Source organism: Lipophrys pholis (genome assembly GCF_963383615.2).
Source record: "Lipophrys pholis genome assembly, chromosome: 13".
Classification (NCBI taxonomy): Eukaryota; Metazoa; Chordata; class Actinopteri; order Blenniiformes; family Blenniidae; genus Lipophrys; species Lipophrys pholis.
Window position 1 is genome coordinate 7,030,163 of NC_137632.1, and position 19,182 is coordinate 7,049,344.

The 19,182-nt window shown below is 42.6% G+C and overlaps 2 protein-coding genes across 2 annotated transcripts; one reads left to right on the plus strand and one right to left on the minus strand.

Moving 5' to 3' along the window:
- Positions 1 to 6,194: 6,194 nt before the first annotated feature.
- On the minus strand, positions 6,195 to 10,663 carry zic5 (zic family member 5 (odd-paired homolog, Drosophila)). Its single transcript, XM_080479024.1, has 2 exons — positions 9,463 to 10,663; positions 6,195 to 8,074 (listed from the first exon to the last, which is right to left on the minus strand). Exons 1-2 carry the CDS (start codon positions 10,502 to 10,504, stop codon positions 7,635 to 7,637), a joined length of 1,482 nt encoding a protein of 493 aa, XP_080335150.1. The 5' UTR covers positions 10,505 to 10,663; the 3' UTR covers positions 6,195 to 7,634.
- A 4,224-nt stretch (positions 10,664 to 14,887) lies between these two features.
- Positions 14,888 to 18,861, plus strand: zic2a (zic family member 2 (odd-paired homolog, Drosophila), a). The gene is made up of 3 exons (XM_080477968.1): positions 14,888 to 16,385; positions 17,509 to 17,672; positions 17,849 to 18,861. The coding sequence occupies exons 1-3, from the start codon at positions 15,413 to 15,415 to the stop codon at positions 18,041 to 18,043; spliced, it is 1,332 nt and encodes a 443-aa protein (XP_080334094.1). The 5' UTR covers positions 14,888 to 15,412; the 3' UTR covers positions 18,044 to 18,861.
- The last annotated feature ends 321 nt before the right edge of the window (positions 18,862 to 19,182 follow it).

Here is a 19,182-nt window from a genome sequence, read left to right on the forward strand (position 1 = left end):
ACGAAGATGGATCAGCTTTGATAGTTTGTGAGATCTACTGTCATTTACCATGGCAAGTGTCTGTGAAGGGCCAAAAGGTCCGAGTCCCCAATGGAGCTGGCCTAATTATACAATTAGTCTTGTGATTGGGACAGTCCAGAGCTCAGTGTCCTGTGGGACAACCAGACACATTATGGCTGTCATCAGTATCTTCACAGCAAGCAAAAGAGCTTACGAGACTAAGAGAGCTGTTTATGTGCCCAGACCAGGCTCCGGGTTATGGTTTCTTTATGTTTTATCCCATTTTGTTTGTGTTTCATGAACATCTACTCTTCAGTACAAAGCAACGTCAGGACTTGGTGGAGAAGACGAGGAGCTGTCAAGTCTGTTTGCTGGACACCATTAATACGATAGGTCATCTCGGTATTCCATCTTTTATGTCTTAAGCCTCATCTGGGGCCTCAGCAGACCAAAACCACAGCCCTTTGAAGCCCTGGGTCAGATGGAGACCCCATATCTCAATCTCATTGCCTATCCAGCCATATTTCCTTTCTGGCTTATCCCTGGTCAGTTGGAAACATCAAGACACCACATTTTCTTCTGCCCATTCAGAGCCATATCTGTCGGCGCCAAACCCAGGTCTGTTAAAGAGAATGAGTGCGGAGCTTGTGATGTGTGGGATTCATGCAGACGTCTCCATGAAGTCAGAGGGAGGTCTTGGCACTGCATGGTTGAGTAGCAGTGGTGCGTCCACATTGGACACTTTATTGCTACTGCACTGGCTTATCACGTTGGATTACAGCTCCGGCGGCGAGCCTGGAAGCTGGGGATGATTGGTAACCAACTTCACCAGTTTGCCTATGATGAACACATCAACATCAACTACTGTCGACGGTCAGATGTTTCTGGGGGAAGAAGGAGTCGTGCCCTTATCTGTTGTTGTCACAGACACCCCCTTGTCTTTCTTTTATTAACCGGACTGTGTTTTTGAGTTGACTTTCCTCGTGTCCCCCCTTCTCCTTATCTGGACAGAACCCATTCCCTTTTCTCCACACTTGGCTCCAAAGATGCTCCTTCTCCCTCCTCCCCAGCTGCGACGGAGTCACTCCCCCCCTCTCTAAACGCCGACCTTTTCTGCACTAAAACCAGACGTGTTCAGGACTGGACCTCTGATGTTGCGGGCATGATAGTTCTGCACAAATCTGGTTCTGATACCAATCTTTGCCCTCAACCGAGAGGGTGAGGGTAAGAAAGAGGAAGCCAACATATGGAGGTGAAGTATAAGGTGCTAGATTGGCAGCATGCTTTGTGAAAACCCATCTTGATCAATCATAGATAACTTTCAATATGTGTTAAGTCAGAAATGAAGGACAGAGATTGTGGTCATGAAATAAATCCTTATAAAAATCCTCAGTGTATATTTGCCCCCTGGGGAGTGTAAACGAACACAATCGGCAGTCACATGTGAGTTTTGTTGTTTGTAGGTATATTTGTTTTGGTTCCAGTATTGATCTAGTTTTTGTTTGCTATAAAATGACCACATATAAACAATAAAATACGCTTGTAAGTAATTAAACATAACAAATTAAAAGTCATACATGTCACTCTTGGCGTGCCAGAGATGAAACAGTTTGTCGTCCCCGGGCACAAATCAAAGTGTCTTCCACTTGGAAGTCCATCTGGTTCTCTCTCTGATGGAGTATAGAGTTCACGATTCCCCTCCACCCTCTCATCCCTAGTTTCCAAGTACGCTGAAGCCTACATCCTGCATTTAGAGGCTTTTAGGAAAGCCCTGTCATTCAATAAGACACTACTGGGGCAGCATGCTCACGCTTATCTGCACTTTAGCTTCTACTTTCTGGCCGGTGGGCGATGCGAGGGCCAGGTAGCGGGGCCCGGCTCATGCGGTTGTCCGTGGACGACCTTGCTCTCCTCACCTACTGCCTTGGAGTGGCTCCCAGTCCTGGGATGGGGCTTTGGACCAGCACCAAGTCTCTACCCCCACAGATGTTACTGAGCCACTAGATATTATGTCAGCTTCTGAGTGATGCATCACGCTCTTTGGAAAAAAAAAACACAAAGTAGCCATGATGCATGTGACAACATGGAAAATGTGTGAAGTTATTGAATGTATAAAAAGGTTTAGGTTGAAAGTAATGAGAATAATAAAAATCATTCCTGTGCCGGTCAGAGGGATAAAAAAACAACACTGGAAACCAATAAAACACATAAATTGTTCTTTATTAAATATTCTATTATTATAAATGATATGTATAGACATTAACATCAAAATATACGTTTTATTGTTTTTCATTTATTCAAATACACACAAAATGACATAAATCAATGTGCTGTGATGTTGAATGTAAATATGCCTACATATGTTTATGTTGAGAAGACAACATTCCATATATTGACTTCATGGTGGGGCCCTTCACTTATTTGCCACTAAAACATAATTGATCAATTTTTACTGTTTGAGTGTTTTTGGGAGGAAAAAATATTTCATCTTTCTCTCTTGAGCTTGGATGAGGAAATATTACAACTCTATAAATGAGGAGCTGTTTTTGTCTGCAGCAGGAAATCTTCGCCACTTTATCCAGAGCTTCGGTAAAGGACACGGTCTAAATGTCAGAACTGGAATAAAACAATTTTCCTCACAGCACACAGAGTAGTATTCAGCCGCTGATTATATTTAATAGAAAAGCTTTCAAACCTGCGAGATGCCATCATGCCTTTGTAGGTAGCCCCGCAACACTCAGAGGCAAAGACTGTTTGTTTCTTTTCAAATTACTATTAAAAGAGGGTGGAGGAAAAAAAATAGAAATTTATGATGTGCTCACTGGGTAATTGATTTAATGAAGTTCCTGTTAAACTAAAACCAAGTACAGGTCAGTTGAACAACCCCCCGGAGTGAGCATTGTCAGATGTTTAACTCCCACACTCCTTGGAGAATAACATCGGGGCTAATAGGTGAAACCGCAGCTGCTGAAGTTGGGCTGGAGAGGAGCGACGTTTCCCCCTGCAGACGTCCGGCAAAGCCCGGTGCACAACCGGACCAAGATTTTCTTTTACTCTCCCCGAAGTGAATCAGGGGGAAGAGCTCCTTCCTCAAAACAGAACAACAACAACAACAACAACAACAACAAAAATAAACGCTCAAGTTTCCTGTCACTTCAGTGTGAAGTTTCCCCCTGCAGACTGGAGCGCATCTTGATCTACTGTAAAAAAAAAAGTATAATAATAATAATGAGAATAATCATTAAATAAATGAATAAATCTGCAGAGTTGGATTTAACCGAGAGGCTAAAGAGCCACTGGGGAAACTATACTTTATAGACGAGAAGTCAAAAGATCTGCAACGATGGAGATCTCATTTATTTCTTATTATTTTACTGTAAAAACGAAACTCTGACCCAGAGAGTCGGTAAAAAGTTGAACGAACAGGTGTGTTTTTGTGGCAAAGCCTTGTTTAGTTCCACTATTCAAAATGTGCGTCACGACAAAACAATCACTCCACTGGGTTTTTTTGGTGACTTCCACTTAAAATGAAAAGGAAAATCGCAGTAGAAAATGAAGCTGTTAATCAATTTCTTCATTAATTACACTATGAAATTAAAATCCCTGCAGATTGAGGCCCTCGATTGAGTTGAATGCCCAGATTGTGTTTCAACTTTATTGAACGGGTATAAATACGCTCCCATAAATAAAGTATCCATTTTTATAGAGTAAAATCGATTTATCAACTCCCCTGTTTCTTGTTTGCAGGGGTCTTGACTTCCGTTTATCACCCACTTTTTAGTTTTCACTCGTCCCATCTATGAAGGAGAGACGTGTGATTTCTTTCTTTCTTTCTTTCTTTTTGAGGGGAAGCTGGGAAAAGAAGAAAAAAAAAAAGGGGCCAAAGCTGTCACAAGGTGCTGCTGTTCTGCTGTATGAGACTTCTGAGTGGAGGTGAAAGGTGTGTGTGTGTGTGTGTGTGTGTGTGTGTGTGTGTGTGTGTGTGTGTGTGTGTGTGTGTGTGTGTGTGTGTGTGTGTGTGTGTGTGTGTGTGTGTGTGTGTGTGTGTGTGTGTGTGTGTGTGTCGACACCTGCTTTCTATTTTTCACCCCAAAATAAAAAGTTGGAGGCGTGCATTTGCCTTCTTGTTTTTTCCCATTCAAGCTTTTATTCTCCGTGACAACATTTATTTGTCTTATTATTATTATTATTCTTTTTTTTTTAAAGTGAGATGACGCGTTGCGTTCAAGGTGAGCCAAGAATCCGGGTACTTGGTGGTGTCGCAGGTGCTCGGATCAAATGACCTGCGCGTTTTCTTAACAAGAGAGAGACTCTTTAACTTTTGTGCCCAAGACGATCACTTCACGAGCAATTTTTTTTTTTTTTTTTTTTTTTTTTTTTCCCCCCCCTGAGCATTGTGCCCGCAGCATTCAGGAGATGGATAATGCTTGTAAAGTCTGACACGACAGCGTTTGTTTTGGTTCTACGCTCGTCTGAGAAATTATCGTTCAACCCCTTTAAAGGGCGCAATTGAGAAGCAGCGGCGTTTCTCGCCGCGACTTTTCGCTTTGTCCTCTCCAAAGTGGCGTCTGCATGTCTGACTCCGCCGGTTACTGATTTGCAGGCAGTATGTTAAGGTGGCCCATGTAAGTGATTTCCACGGACATCCCACTAAAGGAGAACAAATCGTTGACAAAGGAGCGCCTTTCCCATTCAGCGGCGTCGTTAGGACAACCAAAAAGTATTTCTCAGATAATAAGTTCTACTTCAAAGCTTTTCTCACTGAAGGGTGACTGCTTCACTCCTTTTATTAAGTCTCCCTCCTTGTAATGCCCAAAAGGACTGTCTCGGGTTATTTTTCATCGTGTTTATTTTGTAACATTCATTGAGCATTTGTTTCCAAACAGAACCGACAAGAGGAGTGTATACTCCTTTGGCCCTTTGCCTCATAAAAGTCCACGCTCGGGACACAAAAAAAAAACAAAAAAAAAAAACCAACAAGAAGAAGAAGAAGAGGCCTGCAAGTGTCTGAATGAAGCAGTTTTTTGGAGAAACTGTAAAATAAAAAAAAATAATAAAAAATGAGAGAAACTTGCAGGTGCTCATTGTGCAGCTGCAATAATTCTCTTTTTGGGCTGTGACAAAAAAAAAAAAAAAAGTTCATATTTGAGCTCGTTTATGCTCTCGTGTTGTTTAGGTGTTTTGTTTTTTTTTTTTTTTTAAATTATTGCCAAAATCCTCCAAAAATCCTGCAGCTCGACCTTAAGTCAAGTGCGCGTGAATCGACGCAGCGTGTCAGCCTCATAATTATTCCCCAGTTTGTCCTTCTTCTTCTTTTTTTTTTTAACACAACTTGTCAGCTGTTTGGAAGTTTGTATTTTGTCTTGACCCCTGTGTATAAGGTACACGTGCATCTGACTGGAGCGCGTGCGTCATCTTACCTGCCAATGAGGCACTTTTTTTTTGTTTTGTTTTGTTTGGAGCGAGTGCATCCTCCGCTTTGATTTCACCTACTTTTGCGCAAGTTAGTGTTTTTTTTTTTTTCTTCTTCTCTTTTCTCCACCGGACATATTCAAATGTGAGCGTCTCACTACCCAATCGCCATAGAAATCCTAACGCACCATGAAGACTGTCAAAGCAGCCAGCCTTCCTCTCAGAAGCTGCGAGGCTTTGAAGTGGTGCACGACCGGCGTTGGTCAATTTTAATTCTATAGACTGGACAGGCAACTCTTTGAAAGTGAGATTGTGCGTTTTAATGGAGGAAATAAGAGGGGGGACTTGTTTTATACACTCTATACACGGCTTTGCGCATTGTCAGATATCTTTTTATCTTTTATTTTTCCCATGAATGATTCATGCACCGACCGCTTTGTGTTGTCGCGCCTTTTCAGAGGTAGCGCCATCAGGGGGCTATAAGTTTTCCCATTAGCTCGGTGATTAGTTTCTACCAGCCTCCTTGGCCCGATGGGCCCGTTTCCGAGAACAGTGGATAGTTTATAGAAATGTCAGCAAGTGAAGAGCTGCCGCAACCTATCCATTCAAGGTGAGGCTGACACTGGTGTTTTGTTGACTCTCATCCACCAACGTGCGTCTTTCTAAAAGACTTGCACGAAAAGGAAATCTCTCACAGTCCCCACAGAGCAGCCAAACAGTCGATTTATACCTTGAAACGTGTCCTCAATTATTCTAGTTCACTCATAAATCATAAGAAATTACATACGTGGATTTTTTAATGTATAAGCCTTGAATGTTTGTTTGTTTTTTAATTCATTTTAGGAAGTTTTATATTGCAAATTAAATCTTGAACATCAAAGATCTGCACAGTCATAGCTGATTCATCTCTCTCTCTCTCTTTTTTTTCATCCTTTATGTCCAATGGCACCATGCACCTCAATATGAAAGACAGATCACTACAAAAAGGCATGCGAGAAAGGGACTTTTCACATTACACAGCCTATTCAAGTAAATGTTTTCTTCGTTTACAGACCACAGTTTTAAAAAAATTAACCAAAATATGTTAAAATGTAAATTGTCAACAAAAAAAAAAAAAAGAAAAGAAAAGAAAGAAATGAGAAAAATAAACATCAGCAGGGTACTACACATCACCAAAACTGATATTATTATTCTTTGGTGTTTCTGTAATTCCAGTACAACATTGATACCAACAAATAAATTACAATGTACAAAACAACATTTTTTTTTGTAATTAAAACTACACAACATTCACAAGCATCAGTACAATTACATATATACAAATCCTACAGGGTCAAAGCCTGTCAGTGTAGACATTTAGGGTCTCATGGGACTTACTGGACTTTTAAACAAGTAATACACTTGCGTAGTTTTGCATAAAATATAGTCTTAAATAAATCTTAAATATTACAAAATTCCATCCAAACACATGTATTGTATAAATCTGAAAAGTAAATGAGAACCCTTAGGACACTCCGATATGTGTTTCTTCGTGTGTGTTTTTTTCTTCTTCTTCTTCCTTATTGGTATTTCAAAGTGTGTACCACATCTTGTAGAAATATTGTGAAATAATTAAAAAAAAAAAAACAGAAAAGAAAAAGCCTCATCTCCAGCCCATATATTCTGTCCTTTAACTACGTGTTGCCACTTGTAGTGTTACAGGCTGTAACCCTTTCCCATAAAATGTTTCTAATATGACAGTGATTGATTGCAGTCCAGTTATTAACTGCTGGAGGATGATGAGGGGTCATATGAAAGGTGTCATTTCAGCACACCAGTTGAGCATCAACTCATGCAGTTAATTAAACCTGCATGTTATTGCAAATACATTCATTTTTTTTTTTTGCAAAGTTGTGGTTGAATATGGATCAAATTTGGATTCTTGGTTGTTTCAAATAATGAGAAAAAAAATGCTTTTGACCGTATTAAAGTCTGCCAGCTTATAATTTAGATAGAAGTTCAGGGTCACCTCAAGGTATTTTTAATCTTGCTGCAGTTATCCTGACACTGCATCCACAATGAATGTAAATATTTTTTTTGAAGCACAGTCGTTTAGTATGACTACAGTAAAACAAACAAACAAACAAAAAAAAAAACGATCCCATGCGCACTGATGGGTCTGCACCCTTTAATGGGTCAACTCCATGACAACTTTGACAGTCACGTGGTTGTAAACAGGGGCATCAGAGCATTGTCCTTGGGTCTGAATTTCTGAAAGAGTCCTCGTCGTCTGAGTCTGACGTTGGCACATCGCTGGAGGGGGTGTGGAGGTGGTTGGGCCCCCCGCTCCCCTGGCACACGTACCACTCGTTGAGGTTGGTGACCTGAGGCGACAGGTTCGCCGAGCGGTTCCTGTGCGGTTCGGAATTGGGGGAGAGTGGATCCCCGAGGGGGTTGGTGGAAGAAATGTAGTTGACGTTGGTGGAAGGGGGCGGCGGGGACTTGCAGTGCACTTTCATGTGTTTCCGCAGCGAGCTCGGGTGCGTGTAGGATTTGTCACAGCCGCGCACTTTGCAGTAGTAAGGCTTGTCACTGGTGTGGACGTGAGAGTGCTTCTTCCGGTCGCTGCTGTTGGCGAATTTTCGATCACAGCCGTCAAACTCGCACTTGAAAGGTTTCTCCCCTTCAGTAAATGAGAAACAGACACAGTCAGAGACATGCGTGCAGGGCTGTACATAAGAAACACGTGCATTCTCCAACAAGAAATAAAGCTGGACATGAAGGCTCATTATAACATTGAAACTGCAGCTGTTTAGGAGACACAGCCTGAATAATACACGCACACACACACACACACACACCTCCTGACTGCTGAGAAACACAGCCTGCACTTTTCCACAGGGGCGCCCTCTCCACCACAGCTTATTCACTTAGCATTGGTCCACAGCTCCACACCCACTTGCCCACAGCATATTCCTGTGTGAACCCGTGTAACATGCCTCTAGGCCTTCTGGTTTACATGTGGTTGGAGAGGGGGCACTCTGGAGATCACCACGAGGCATTTATGTGCCATAGTTGAATCTGCTTGCAGTTGTTTGTACACACACACACACACACGCGCACACATTCATGTGAAAATACTTATATGTTTTTTTTTATTCTCCCCAAAAAGTGTCCTCTAGAGTGATATAAAAGAAATATGGGCTGCAAATGATAGGTTTCTACTTAAAAGAGGATGTAATGTGAACTTTGTGAGCGTTCATATTTGGTCTGTGACTTAATTCCCAGGAGATTTTGGAGGATTGATTCAAATGTAGAGGCCGCTCCAAAAAAGTGGCAAAAAGGCAAAGCCAAACTTTTTGTTTGTCAAATTACGAGATCAAATTCACCTTCATGAGAGAACCGTTATGAATATTTTGCGTTCTGAAAAGTTACTTTGATGTGACTTGTTGGTTTGAACTTTTGAACTGTGCCACAAGCGTTCCTAACGGACGTGTTTTCAGGATGCAGTTGTTCTGGTTGACAAAGTGAAAATCTGTTACACTTCTGAAAGATGAAGCTCAATAGTTACACAGAGGTTCTGGTAAATAGCTCATTCAAATGACTGACAGGAATTGAACGTCTACACCCTACGAATCACTCTTTTTATGTTCCGATATCCTCCATCATCTGCTTGGATTCCTCATCATATAAACTGAGCTTTTGCGTAAACGTCTCACGCCTGAAGACAATTACTTTTGCGCGTGTTCTGTACGTACGTAAGCACGTTTTACAAATCATAAGCCTTAAATCCTTTGACGCCAACTGCTGGCGTCTCGGCGAATAAATAAGAAAAAAAGTTACCATTTAAGAGAGGAAATGAAATGCTTCTACTCGCTGTGCGAATGCGATTGTGAATAAAACTAGTTTTCCTCGCTTCTGCGCGTAATTACGCACAGCCGTTTTTTTCCTTTTCGGGCGTGAATACTAAAACGAGGTCGCCTCGGGTGTATGATAACGATCTGCCATGCAGCGATTCTGAAGCGATATGCACCGCTTTCCCCCCCCCCCCCGACAATGTGAATTACTGACCTGTGTGAGTTCTCTTGTGAATCTTTAGATTTTCCGATCGCGCGAACACTTTTCCACAACCGGGGAAGGGACACGGAAAGGGCTTTTCTCCCGTGTGAACTCGGATGTGATTGATCAGTTTGTACTTCGCTTTGAAAGCCTTTCCTTCCCGTGGACATTCCTCCCAAAAACAGACGTGGCTGCTTTGCTCCGGTCCCCCGACGTGCTCCACCGTGACGTGGTTGACCAGTTCGTGCATGGTGCTGTAAGTTTTCGAGCAGGGCTTCTTCTGATTCTGCTCCTGGTCAATCCACTTGCAGATGAGCTCTTGCTTTATGGGCTGCCGCATGTATCTTAAAAACGCCCCCGCGGCTCCGTGAGGAGCAGAAGCGATGTTCACATTGAGGTTCATGGAGTTGTAGCTGTGGAGAGAAGACGGTCCATAGTGCTCCGGCCTGTGCCCGAAGTGCTCTGGCCTGCCGTAGATGTCCCCCGGTATACCCAGGCGCATCTGCCCGTTGAGGGCATGGTGGTGGGCACCTGGGGACGCCTGGTCGTGAAGTCCAGTAAAAAGTGAATGGGCCCCACTTTCCGCGTGCCCATAAGCACCTGTTGGGGAGATGAACATGCCATGGTGATGAGGGGAGGAGGCGGAACTATGCTGGTCGCCAAGTGCATGCATAGCAGAGGCTGAGAGTTCTCTCCTGAGGATGAAGTCCCTGCTGCTTGAGTAGCCTGAGTGGGGGTGAGCCACGGGGAAACCAACTGTGGTCTGAGCAGAAGTGAAAGATGCCGCGGTCTGGGCTTCGGGATGGCTCTGAATGTGCTGAGATGGGCTAAGTTTGAGAGCATTTGTCTGTGCCATGTGCTCTGGTCCAAATGGAGTGAGTGCCACTCCGGGGTCGTTGCCCAGCTCCCCAGGGTGGAGATGGGCATGGTGGGAGAGAGGGTGATGCCCCCCTAGCCCCGGGAAGCCTGTCATATTCTGATGAGGAAGGGGTTGAGTCGCTGCCAAATCCGCTAATCTTATCGCCGGATTCCTCTTGCTTAAAGGGGGTTCCATAACTACACTGACAAGTCCATCCGCACTCACCGCAACTGCTTTTCACCTCACCACGCTCTCTAAAACATTAGGGAAATATGTATATAAGGGTTCTATAAGTTCTTTTGTCCGGCTTCTAACTCTGCTTGCTCCTTTTCCCACTCTGTCCTCAAGCGATTGGCAGAACATACAACAGTTGGAGGACACAGTGGGGAATACAGTTTAGAAATGGCACTGCGGGTATTGGACGGATTTCGGTGACTGGCAGTTAGGAGAACGAAGCGATTGGCTGTCGTTCAGCGCAGGGGCTCAGCAGGGTTCCGCCCCCTCACTCTCTTTATCGCCGCTGACTCCAAAAAGTTGTACTCACAAAGTTACCAGCAGATCTGTTTTGTGCGGCTTTCTGTTTACTGGTGCCGGAGCATGTGGATGACCGAAATATCAGTTTATGCGACAAGTGTAGCCCAGTTTCTGCCTGGTTTGCCTCGTCCACATGTTTCTCTGTGGAAAAAACAAAACAAAAACAAAGACAAAACAACAACTGATGACTTAAAAAGCAGGAACGCTGATTCAAATTGGTGGAATGAATTCATCGCTGTTTATATGTGTGAAATAGAAAACAGCTGTGTGAGGGGGATTTATTTATTTTTAAGATATTTTCAAATGAAGTATTTTTGGAATTTTATTCTTAAGTTTGTTTTTCAAAAAAAGATGAGAAAACGCATTTATGGAAGTGGATTCTATTTATAAATTAAAAAAAAAAACATAAAGCAGGTGAATGAAGTACTTTAACCCTTCATTAATGAACAGTAATGATTTTCTTTGTGCATTGATTAACATGAATTGCTGCACTTCAATAAGCTTTCAACTGATTTTTTTCTTGTCCTGAGTTGCCACTTTAAAATTAAAGTTCAGGACATTTTTAGTGCCAAGCTTAAAAAATATGTTTAATTAAACTAAGTCGTACGTTCATGTACAATAGTTTATTGATAGTATATGTGTGCATGAGTTATAAACGTTCAGCAGTTAACTTTGACAACAGCACTGAAGCTTCACTTATTACTTTTATTTTGGAACATGCTTTTCATTAGAGTTTCATGAATTTTAAACGTATTCATTGTAAAAATGTAATTATTATTTACATGATATTTTTTTTCCCGTCTGGCTGCGGTTGGCAGACAGTTCAACTCTATTCAGGTTAATTTCAGATGACAGATTACGACCTGACAGTCTCGCCTCTGTTGACAGCAGTGCGTTTATCTATGGATGACATGTCTTAATTCCCCTTCCCAGTCGAATTATTACAACTCGCCTCGAACTGCAAATCAGCATGTCAGTGAGTTATGCAAGGTAATTGTAGCGTTTAAAAAAAAAAAAAAAAAGAAGCATTTCCCTGTAAAATATGTTGCATTTGAAATATTGAACCTGCAGCACAGCACTCTCCTGCACATAAACCTGCACGTTTTATGATTGAGCTCCACACATGATGGGCCTGTTGCACTTGTTCCCCAGTTGAAACTGATGTATGAACTTGGCGCCCTGCAATTTTAAAGAACAGCTCGACCATATATTTTAGACAATGAGATGCAGGGTGATGCAGCATTACAGAGCAGCTACAGAATGCCATGGTATTCATTGGTAATTAAGTTTATCATCAGCAACTGACTAAATGTACTTGCAGGGTGAATCCCTGTCACCATTGAGTTTCTATTACTGATTTAAAATCGCCTTTAAAAAATGACCAATAGCCACCAAACAATGCACATTTGGGTTTTTTTTGAAGGATGTTGCTAAATAATGAAATTATCCACAGCTCTCTCTGAAGAAAGCTCCTGGAAGCCCATAAAGCAGAGAAAGTCAGTGGGGGCATTGTTTATGATTTGTTGGAGGGGCCATGTCATTAAAACACATGATATACAGCACCACGATAATAAACTGGCGTAATAACATAAAGACCTATTGTCAATTTGTGATTGTCATGACCAAATTATAAATATCATTAAAGTGGACCATGATCATCGAGTGGAAGTACTAAATCCAGATCATTTTAATATATCAAATAATATAATAAGAGTATTTTTCATTGGGACCTCCTGAAGCAAACAGAGAATGAATACATTTTTAAATTCTTTTATTTATTGACTTATTGCTTCCAAATTACCGAAAGCTGTCGATGCCTCAGACAGAAGAGGGGGGCGTCTTCGCCCCTTCCTCGTTCTCTCTCTTTCTAAAACAAAGACGCTTTGTCATAAACAGAGTTATTTTACCAAAAGGAGTCAATAGGGCAACATATGTGGTCTTAACGGGTCAGAGGTCAAACATCCATGAAACACAAGGTCACACAAGCCACACAAGTAACCTTCCAGTGTGTCAACATATTGATACTGTCAGATAACAGAGAGGAGAAATATGCCTTTGGCATAAATTATAATCCACAGAGAGAGCTCCTTTACGATCGAGCTTGTAGAGTTTATTCAAAGACTTCTTCTACATAAAGATGAAGCTCCCACTTTTGTCATTTCTTACCTTAAATCTCTCTTCTTTTTTTTTTTTTTTTTTTTTTTTGAAGCATTTCAAGTGACTTATTTGTTACAAGTGGGAGCCATATTTCAATGCGTATTGGTGCTCGGAGAACCTGTTGAAATGCTGGGCTTTGTGGGGTTTTCAATAAGCTGGACCCCCTTTCTTTCCCAGGCAGAAGGGAAACCCACAGCCATGCGCCTCTCGCCGATTGATTTTTTTTTTCTTCTTTTTCTTCTTCTTCTTTTTAATTTTCCATTGCTTTTTTTCTTTCTTCTCCCCTATCTGGGGAAGGTTTTTGTGGTTTTCTCAGAGAAATAAAGAACTTCTTATAGGGGTCGGCAGACGTGACTTTGAACTTGGATCAGCTCCTGCGTTTCCTGTGGTGCGGGTTGAAATAGACTTGGAAGAATGGCACACAACGCGCAGCCTGTCCCACTCTCAGCTGGGAGACACACAATTTCCACACACACAAAAAAAAAAAGAAAGTTTTTTAAAACGTTTCCTTCACCGTCAGCACTGTTTGTCGGCTGGAGTGCACCGGAGAGTTGGGGCAGACTGAGAAATAAGTTGTGTGACGGACGAACTGAGGTTGTGGGATTGTGATTTGGTGAAAAATGTAAGTAAACTTCTTTTGCCTTGTACGTGAATGAGCATTGGTGTTGTGTGGCCTCTTTGTGCCGATCTGAGTTCTGTTTGTGGAGGATCATTGACGCACAATGAAATATCGATGAAATGACATTACATACACTTGTTTAAAAAAATAAAATAAAAAATGACACCGATATGACCAACTTTATATTAATGTCTGTATGGGAAACCCAAATGCTAGTATCGTTAAAGGCAGGATAAAAGGTTAGGTCCTTACTTTGGGGGCCAGAAACAAACATTTATCGCACTCGCACAACCACTGCGCAGAGCGGTGCTCACAGCTGAAGAGGAAACCATCCTCACATCCAGCTTTAGGATTGGAACTAACTTGCTGCAGCTTCGACCTCACAGGTCACGAAGGGTTAACTTGGATCTTAGCGCACTTCACCGCCATAGCATGTAACTTAATTGGTGTGGTGAACGTGAGAACCACCGAGGAAGCGGAGCCTGCGACGTACAGAACCATTAAAGAACCACTGGCGGTTTCCAGTGTGAGAACTGGAGCACCACTAAAAGGCCCAGTTGTGGTTGTACAAGCAATGAAAAACCACTGGATTCCATATGGAGGCACACATGCTTTTTCAGCTGTGAAAAATTAACAAAACAGATCATGTTCTTTTTTTTTCTTTTTGGTGGTATTAAAATGTAGTGTGTGTGTGTGTGTGTGTGTGTGTGTGTGTGTGTGTGTGTGTGTGTGTGTGTATATATATATATATATATATATATATATATATATATGAGACAGAGAGAGAAATCCTCACTCAGTAACGATTACATAATTCCTAATGCCATACAGTCAATCAATATTAAATATTTATGGGTTTAAAAATGAGAAAAAAAGAAAAACAGGACGGCTGTTGCATAATCTTCATCTTCTCCATATTCTTATTGCTTATACTTATTAGTTACAATATAATTCAAGAAATACTCCTATTCCTTGTATTTAAAAAAAAATAAAATATATATATATATTCCAACATAGCGCCCGCGGAATATAAACAAGAAAAACCGCTCTCGTCGTTCTCTTGTCGTGATCTTTTCGCCTGCTCACTCCTCCAAATCTTCTCCTAAAAGTAGGCGGTAATTATTAGTGGAAAATGGCGTTGCGCTATTAAGTCGGCGGAGCGCTACCTGCCATTGGACAGACACCTGGGATTGATGAGGCTCACTGGCCAATGGGGCTGCGAGGAATGAATGAACAGGCTCCAGTTAAAGGGGGCGGAAGAGGAGGTAGAGCCAGTCCACGGAGAAACAGGGACCCTCCGCGATAAACACAAGGCGAGGCAGAGAAATAAATACATGCCCATTTGGAGCGGCGCGTTTTGAGATGCTCCCACTCGCGGTCGGTGCGCGCAGAAGACACCCAGTAAGACAATTATTTAATTCTTTGCGTGCATTTTAACGCGTCCAACTGTTCCTAGTCAAGAGGAAAAGGACACGAGGAAACTCTTCACTTCGTTGCATTTGGATTTTTTTTTTTTTTAGCTGCAAGTAAATTAGAAGTAAATTCTGTTTCGAGAAGCTGAGTTTTTCTTTTCTTTCTTTTTTCTTTTTTTTTTTCCTTTTTATCCATGAACGGATCAGCGCTTTGAATCACGCCTGATATGGTGTTTCCCCGGCTGGAAGTTCAATCTTTACGTGCCAGCATCAACATTTGATTTTTTCCCCCCCTTCTCTATCTCTCTCCCTTTTTTTTTCTCTTTTTTTTTTTTAAAGTTATTCGGTCGCTGGTTTAAATAATTACCACTCTCTGAGATAATGTTACTGGATGCTGGTCACCAGTTCCCCGGACTGGGAGTGGGCTCGTTCGCCAGGCATCACTCAGCGAGCGATATGCAGGAGAGGGACTTGAGTTTGGCACAGAATAGCTTTGTAGACTCCGCACACATGGGTGCGTTCAAGCTGAACCACGATCTCTCCCCGGGACAGAGCTCAGCCTTCAGCACCCAGGCGCCCGGTTACCCCGCGGCGGCTTTAGGGGCGCACGCAGCCCATGTCACGTCGTACGCGAGCTCTCCGTTCAACTCCACCAGGGACTTTCTCTTTCGCAGTCGCGGCTTCGGAGAATCCTCTCCGGCCAGCAGCCAACACACTATTTTTGGCCCCACGGCGGGATCCCTCCATCACTCCCACACAGACACTCAAGGCCACATTCTGTTCCCCGGCATCCACGACCAGCACGGCTCCCACGGATCCCCCAATGTTCTCAACGGGCAGATGCGACTCGGACTACCGGGAGAAGTTTTCGGACGCTCAGACCAGTACCACCAGGTCTCCAGCCCGAGGACAGACCCGTACTCGGCGGCGCAGCTCCACAACCAGTACGGCTCCATGAATATGAACATGGGGATGAACATGGCAGCCCACCACCACCCCGGTGCCTTTTTCCGCTACATGAGGCAGCAGTGCATCAAGCAGGAGCTCATCTGCAAGTGGATCGACCCCGAGCAGCTCAGCAACCCCAAGAAGTGCTGCAACAAAACTTTCAGCACCATGCACGAGTTGGTCACGCACGTCTCGGTGGAGCACGTCGGCGGGCCGGAGCAGACCAACCACATCTGCTTCTGGGAGGACTGCGCCCGGGAGAGCAAGCCGTTCAAGGCGAAATACAAACTGGTCAACCACATTCGGGTGCACACGGGGGAGAAGCCTTTCCCCTGCCCGTTCCCCGGCTGCGGGAAAGTCTTCGCACGGTCGGAAAACTTGAAGATACACAAGAGAACGCATACAGGTAATTTCAACGTCCTCCTCAACTTAAATTATTAAGCCGCGCGTAATTGTTGTCAACGAAGCGTACGTGAGCTGTTAGGCCTATTTCGTTGCTGTAAACATGTGTGTCTTGCCAAGACAAACACACATTACGATCTAATTAGTCGCGGGTATTTTAGGCTGCTAAAGTACATAGTATTTGTAGAAGCAGTTCAAGTAGATTTAGGATCACGTCCAGGAGAGAGAGAGAGAGGAAACGTGTTTAGAATAAAGAGATTATTTATTTCTACGTTGCACTGCAGCACTTTTAAACAATTCGAGTGGTTTGAAATGATTATTCCAGCGTTTGGGGGAGAATTTGACCGAGTGTGTTTGTGTTTTATTGTTCGGGGTAAACTTTAAAAATGGGTCAAAGGGGACGTGGGAGCGCGCTGCGTGTGTTGTGGAGCAGCTCGTAGTAAAAATCATATACGATGCTGCGCTTTTACAGCTCCAGCTCATCTGCTTTACACACTTTATACCTATCGATTTCCCCACCACCACCACAGTTCGGTCGCTTTTATTATTGAATTAACTTCTGAAAAAAAAATGGATTCTTATGTCTTGTGTTTAAAAACTAAATGCGAGCCGGTCCACAGCCGCACTCCCAGCAATTCCTTTTGTTTTCTCATGCGCCCCTTTTGATTTGTGCTGAGGTGCTAGACAGGGCCATTACCAGGCTTACACATTTGGACTTATTTTCTTGGGAAATACATTATGGTGCCGTGCCATGAAATTGGCCAGGTGCTAATTAGATTTTTATTGTCTCCCAGCAAATGGTATGCCTTCTGTAGGCCCACTGAGGACGGCCTTGTCGCCTTCTCCCACCACCCCCTCCTCCACACCACTATTTGCATTATTCAGGCTAGATAACACGTAGCATCCCCCCACTCATTTTAACTTTAAACTTTGAATATGCATGGCGGCCTGGCTGGGTTTTTTTTTCCAAGCAGGCAAATGCGTACTACGCTGTACTCAACTTTTGCATTTGAATAGCGCTCAAACTATTTGCACAGCTGCACACAGCTCGTTGTTTTCCTAGTGGAAAAATAAATGACCATTTTGTTCTTGTTTATTTTTATTTTTTATCCCCCCCCCCCTTGCAGGAGAGAAACCATTCCAGTGTGAGTTTGAGGGCTGCGACAGAAGGTTTGCAAACAGCAGCGACCGAAAGAAACACATGCACGTCCACACGTCCGACAAGCCATATCTGTGTAAAATGTGTGACAAGTCCTACACACATCCCAGCTCCCTACGAAAACACATGAAGGTAAATACACAACTGCAAGAAGTGTGTGTGTGTGTGTGTGTGTGTGTGTGTGTGTGTGTGTGTGTGTGTGTGTGTGTTTCAAATCTGATTTTACTTTTAGATTTTTTTTTTTGCAACTTCAAATTAGGTACCATGCAGATTGAAGACACTCACTCCTCTTTTAATTAATTTCCCAGGTCCACGAAGCCTCCCCACCAGCATCAGACTCATCACCAGCAGCCAGTTCCGGTTATGAATCCTCCACACCTCCAGGCCTGGTGTCTCCCACCACCGAGACCCAAAGCAACACAACCATGTCCCCAGCCTCAGCAGTGCACAACACCACCAGCCACAGTGGCCTGTCCTCCAATTTCAGTGAATGGTATGTGTAGGACTAAGCTGAAATGAAGCAACACACACTCATTTCACAGCACTGGGCCATTCCAGCAGGAGAATGGGACACGTGCACACAAGAGGCACACAAACACTTGTTTATTTTGTTATTTTTGATGCACCAGGGAAGATGATGATTACCAACAGAGGAAAATATGTATAATATTTGAGGTGTATTTCATATTGTAAATAATGACTAAAAAGCCCACTTTCCCATTGGTTGTGATAGTATGTCAGTCTTTTGGTGTATAGGTGTTCCTTCAATGGTAGCTATTTCTCTAACTGGACTTTTAGTGCACATAATACAATAAAATTGTACAATAATGTTGAATATTGTGATCCTAAGGCAAATTGATTGTACTATACTAAACATCTATAAACTGGAAAGAGTGCCAAAGTTAACATTTAACTCAAACAGACCACAATATTATGCTTGTGAATGTATATTTTAGTTTGCTGGGCTTAACTTGTGATGTTTTGTGCTTTGCAAGTTTGAATTGTGAAATACTATCTGGAAGATTGTGAGGAAAATAAACGTTGTGCCGTTCGATTTTCTGTAACTACGCCCTTCCTTTTGTAAATATCAACTGCCATATTTATCCATTTGTAATTAAATTATGGTATTTACTTGCTACAGATGAAACAGTATTTATAAAGAATGTTTCTTTACTATAAATATGTACAATTACGAGCTAAACATGGGCAGTTGTTTCGTTATGTGCTTTTGTTCGAAGTTTTAAGAGGTGTTTTCTTCCTTATTGTGATAAAAAAAAAAATTTACTGCATACAAATATAATAAAAGGTGTTGCAAGTGCTAAATATCTTTTGCTCTTTCATCCTTTTTCACCCCGTCCTGCGCCGGTGCAGTTTACCGAGTTACATCCTGGCTGGCATCTAATCTTTTGGAGTTAATCAGGGATTCTCTGAGAAGTTTAATATCTCTCAGATGTTTAACCTCGTCTGCAGCTCCTCGCTCTAAAAAATCTCCCATGTCCTTGGGTTTTTTTTTTTTTTACCCTTCAACTCAATAACATGTCGGTGTTAAAAACATGCTGTAAGGCCCCAAACAATATGGCTGCTGTGATGCTAAAATGAGCCCAAAGTTTGGGAATCCTTATGAGACAAACAAAAAGAAAAA

Bases quoted from the DNA above. Each gene is read 5' to 3' on its own strand.
- zic5 (XM_080479024.1), bottom strand. From the start codon at position 10,504: ATGGAACCCCCTTTAAGCAAGAGGAATCCGGCGATAAGATTAGCGGAT. The intron at 8,075-9,462 runs GTCAGTAATTCA...CATTTACTGAAG, and splicing joins TCACAAGAGAACTCACACAG to GGGAGAAACCTTTCAAGTGC.
- zic2a (XM_080477968.1), top strand. From the start codon at position 15,413: ATGTTACTGGATGCTGGTCACCAGTTCCCCGGACTGGGAGTGGGCTCG. The intron at 16,386-17,508 runs GTAATTTCAACG...CCCCCCTTGCAG, and splicing joins ACACAAGAGAACGCATACAG to GAGAGAAACCATTCCAGTGT. The intron at 17,673-17,848 runs GTAAATACACAA...TTAATTTCCCAG, and splicing joins CCCTACGAAAACACATGAAG to GTCCACGAAGCCTCCCCACC.